This window comes from Musca vetustissima, unplaced genomic scaffold (assembly GCF_032173495.1).
Source record: "Musca vetustissima isolate MV318-11 ecotype Yass unplaced genomic scaffold, APGP_CSIRO_Mvet_v1 utg35446, whole genome shotgun sequence".
Lineage (NCBI taxonomy): Eukaryota > Metazoa > Arthropoda > Insecta > Diptera > Muscidae > Musca > Musca vetustissima.
Window position 1 is genome coordinate 286,760 of NW_026880501.1, and position 4,824 is coordinate 291,583.

The 4,824-nt window shown below is 37.5% G+C and overlaps 1 protein-coding gene across 1 annotated transcript; it reads right to left on the reverse strand.

The window, feature by feature from the left end:
* Positions 1-1,451: 1,451 nt before the first annotated feature.
* LOC133326178 (small nuclear ribonucleoprotein-associated protein B) lies at positions 1,452-2,051 on the reverse strand (the record flags this gene model as incomplete). Its single annotated transcript, XM_061534856.1, has 1 exon — positions 1,452-2,051. A coding segment is annotated over one exon (600 nt), but the record flags the coding sequence as incomplete, so codon positions are not given.
* Positions 2,052-4,824: the final 2,773 nt, after the last annotated feature.

The following is a 4,824-nucleotide window of genomic DNA, read 5'->3' on the forward strand; positions in this document are numbered from 1 at the left end:
TCTTTTGGGTCCATGATATGTACGTGTGTATCATCAATACATCCGACAACACCCTGGAACTTTGTTTTCGAATAAAAACATTTTATTCTTCCCTTTTTTTCCTCCGTTAATTTGGATACAATCCAAATTTTACAGATTAGCCGGATAACTTCGGCGAAAACCACCGACATTGTCGGTTGAGCCAAGCCAAGGTTGAAGTCATTGCTATGGGACTTTTGAAAACGTCCCTCCACAAAAAAACATCAGAGCTGCACACATTTTTAAGAGAGGAGGAATTGCTGTTGACCGCCAGGCTTTCGGAGATCAGGGTTTAAGGCTTTATCTATGTACACAACGGCATCTTTTGGTAGTCGAAAATACGCTATACATAAATTTTTATAAAAATGCAAACTCCTTTCTTTCCTTATTTCTGCTTTAATATATTTTTTCGTACTACGACATTTGGTTTGTTCTCGTACTGCAAGAATCTACTCGATTTTACTATTTTCGTCGATATCATAAAGGAAAATTCGTTATCGTAGTAAAAAGTAGTAGATTCTAGCAGTACGGGAACAGACCAATTGTAAAATTCTTCAAAATTATTATATTTTTCATTTTATTTATTGATAAATGAGTAGTATTGACAACTTAAAATGTAAAAGAAAGAAAAATAATAAAAATATGAATTAAATGAATACAATATGTTTTTTCTTTAAAGTGATTTTATAGTATTTTTAAGAGAAGTGGTCTGAAAAAAATCAATTTGTGTTCTTGTTGTTGCACCAAATTGCATCAAACAATTAATAGCTATTTCACATGCCGTACATGTTGCTACATTTTCACATTAAAATTAATTTTTTAAAAACTATTGTTTTGTTTATGGACCTTGTTCTTCCCTGTTCATACAGAAAATTGTTTGGATTGTAAGATCACTCCCTTGCGAAGAAGCCAGTATATATAATCCCACATTCTGAACCGATCGGATCATTTCACAATTAACAACATATTCGAGAGCTAATTACGCCCGTAGATGACATTACAGATTACCAAATCGGTGTTACGTTAAAATTGACTTAAAATCGGCGTTGATGTTGGCGACGCTGAAGTAACTTTTTACAGCTGTAATATAAATGATTATTCGCAAGGAATTTTATTGTTGATTATGGAAAAATATGTTGAGGACCAAAACTCCACACAAAATTTACTAAGTCTGAGAGAAATATCTTTGAAATCATGTTAAAGAAAGCTTGAGTGTGGGCACCAGAATTTTGTTTTCAATGTAGGCACCAGATCTTTAAAAGCATTTTAGGAAATAAATAAAATATCAAAAGCCGCATAAAAACTAACATATAAATGAGCAAATATGTACGTGGATTCATTTCATACAAATTTACGTAAATCTGTTCCGTAATTCTGTACAGTATATTTATATTTATTAAGTTAAACCTATATAATTAGGATGTTATAGAACTCTAATATCCTCCGCGTCCAGGTGGTGGAGCTCCTCGAAGGATACCGGGAGGAGGACCTCTCATCGGTGGAGGGGCTCCACGTCCGAGAGTTCCAGCCATATTAGGTATACCGCCTGGTATAATACTTGGTGGGGGTCCGCCGATAATTGGAGCTCGTGGAACACCTCGGCCAATTGGTGCCATATGTTGCTGACCAGGACCTCCAATACCACGCACAGGTCCTTGCAAACCAGCTGGAACAGAAGATATATTAACTGGAACGCCTCTGCCAGCAGCTCTACCAATACCCGGACCAGAGAGAGCTCCAGGAATAGGTACACGAGGAAGTCCTTCTTCTGGTGGAGGAGGGCCCTCGACTGTTAATGACACTATATTTTCTCCACGAAGCAAAACAAATCCCAGAATTCTCTTTTCTTCTCGTTCTGGCACTTTTGTATTTTTTGAACGTATTTTCCTAAATTCTTCACAATCTCCAAGTATTAAATTCATATGTTTGTCAAACGCTTTGAATGTGCCTATGAACGTTCTTGAATCTTGTAAAACCACTCGCACTCTATAATTGAGGTGCTGTATCATTTTGTTGTTTTTGCCGATAGTCTGAAAATAACACAAATAAGGATATTAACAATAATTCAATAATAATTTTATGAACTTGCCATGTTGAAATCGCTGATTTATTCACACCGGGTATAAAACCTAAAGCCAAGCAGGGACAGAGAACAAAGTCAAAGCGAATGGGTCTGCGACGTTAATGTGCATGGTTGTTTTACAAAGCCACTTAGACAAAAAGGCAAAAAACTTTTTTGACGGCGGCGGCACAAAAAAATGATACCAAGTTGCGAAAATTTTACAGTTTGGTCCATACAATGGTACAATAAATAAGTAGTCCATTTAGCCAACTGATGTCCCGATGAACTGTCAAAGTGCGTAATTTCTACTTCCATTCGATGTGCAATGTAGCCAACCATGTGAAATATTATATGAAAAAATTTGACAGAAGGTCGAGACAACAGCAAAACTTTTTGTTGTGATACATCACCTTATTATTGCACCATGGACCATACCATGATGCAATGATAAGGTGATGTATCACAGCAAAAATCTTTGTTTTGGTCTCGATCATCTGTCTAATTTTTCTTTATAATATTTGACATGGTTGGCAACATTGCACATCGAATTCAAGAAGAAATTACGCACTTTGACAGTTAATCAAGACATCAGCTGCTCTAAATGTGCCATGGTCCATACAAACAAAATTTTTTATATTGTGGCTTGTTATGTCAAAGTCGTATATAAAATTAAAGTCATTTTAACAGCAAAATTGAAAACATCAGGTCTTATCGTTGGACATTAATTTCGTTGTATTTAGTATAATCAATTTAGTAATACGGTATAACTCCGGTTTGACGCTTATGTTAGTCAGTAGTCACACGGGCAAATTTTGTGGAAAAGCAAATTGAGTTTATGGGCGAAGGAGTTAAGAGAAATAAAAGGGGCTACAGATGTAATTGTTGTAAAAAGCTGAACATGGCTGCACTAGCATTTTCTTTAATTTTATGTTTTCTGTCGGCAAACAAATGCCAACGCAGTTAATAAAATTAAAATCTTTTGCGAGGAAAAAATAAAAAAAAATGCTTTTTTTTGCTGTCAAATAATACAAATTAAATTTTAATATGTCATTGCAAGCCACGGCTATAGCTTCTTCAAGAAATTCAAGAGTACCTTTCATAATTAATATTTTTCTTTTAATTCCATTAATTAATTTTCATGAACAATGGTCAATGGTGGATTAACGAAACCTGAAAATAAATTAAGGTTATTTACACTGACTTTGAGATCATTTAAAATTACTGTCAGCTGGTATTTGTTTACACATACACAATCTCAAACTTGTTTACAAAAAAAAAAAAAAAAAAAAAACAAATTTTAAAATCAAAAATATGATTATAAATCAAATTCTTATTGAAATTATATATGTATTTATAATTCTTTTTCAATTTCGCCAAATACGCAAAAGAGTCAAAAAAAAATTTTTTTCCGCTCAGTGCACATTTCTATTTAATTTGTTTTAAATGAAAAGTTTTAAATGAAAGCAGGAAACCCATTTTATCACGCAGGACATGTGTTTGGTAGCGCGCTATCAATTTGGGACCAATACGAATAGAGGCGTTTGTCTAGGCAGCTGTCGTTCTTCTGCTGCTACAGGCGGTGGATGGACTTCAAGTTCTGCATTCACATGGTATTGGTCCATTGCCTGGGTCACTGCTTCCGTGTTAATGCTGGTAATTCCTGATCGATAAGCCTGTTGATCTAGGGGTTCTCTTTTGTTCCGTTGGACCTCTCTCTAGATCATGTAGTTCTCTCTTTACATGCCTGGGTGGGGAATTCTATACATAAGATGATGATTCCTGCGATAACACCCAAGCAGGTATTGCGTCGACAACATTCTGTTGTGACGATGTATACGGGTAAGACCATTGCCTCCTCACGTAAATTGTCCACTGGTGTCATAGGCACCCTGTCGCAGTTCTCAGGGCGGTATTCTGGCAAGTTTGAATGTTCTTCCAAGTTTTAATGTTCTTGATTACATTGTTGATGTTGAGGGACGGAAAATCTGTTTCTCATCAGAGGGAGGAGTATGGACTCAAGGGTCTTTGCTACTGGAGACTGAAGGGAAATCGGATTGTACGATTCACCTCAGCTGTCATCCTTGCCTGGCTTCAGTAGTGGGACCACCTGCATATTTTCCAGGCATCAGGAACAATGTGGGTGTCTAAAAACAGGTTGAGAACAGCAGTTAATTACTCTACTCCATGTTCATCCAGCTGCTTCAGCATTGCCATTGAGATTCCTTCCGGGCCCGCTTTGGATGATTTAGCGTTTCGAATGACATCTGCAACATCATCCTTCGTAAATTGTAGTGGTACCTCCTCGACTCCCAGGGCTCTAATACGACGAAGCACACTCCTTTTCGCATTGTCATTCTCGGGGTGCTCTATAAACTGCCGGTTAAAGAACTCGCGCACCTCTTCGGATCAGTCACCGTTTCGTTGTTAAACGTGACTTAGCCCTTGCCCACAATTTACTTGTTGCGGCTACAATGTTCAAAGCTTCAGGTGCTCTAGCTACATTTTCGGCTTGTGCTCGCATACTAATCTCTTGACTTGAAAGATGTGTTCCCTCACTCTTTGGTCTCCTGGTGTTGTTCGACGAAGCTCATTCGCAAGCACCGTCGCCTCTGCTGGGAAGTTTTGTCCTCACTTCGTGTATACGACCAGTATGTATATGGAGGTCGGCTGCAGAAGTGACGATGTCCCGGAAATTCCACTCAGTTACCCGAAGATCTGAGAGAATGGGCGGGTCTCTGAAGCGG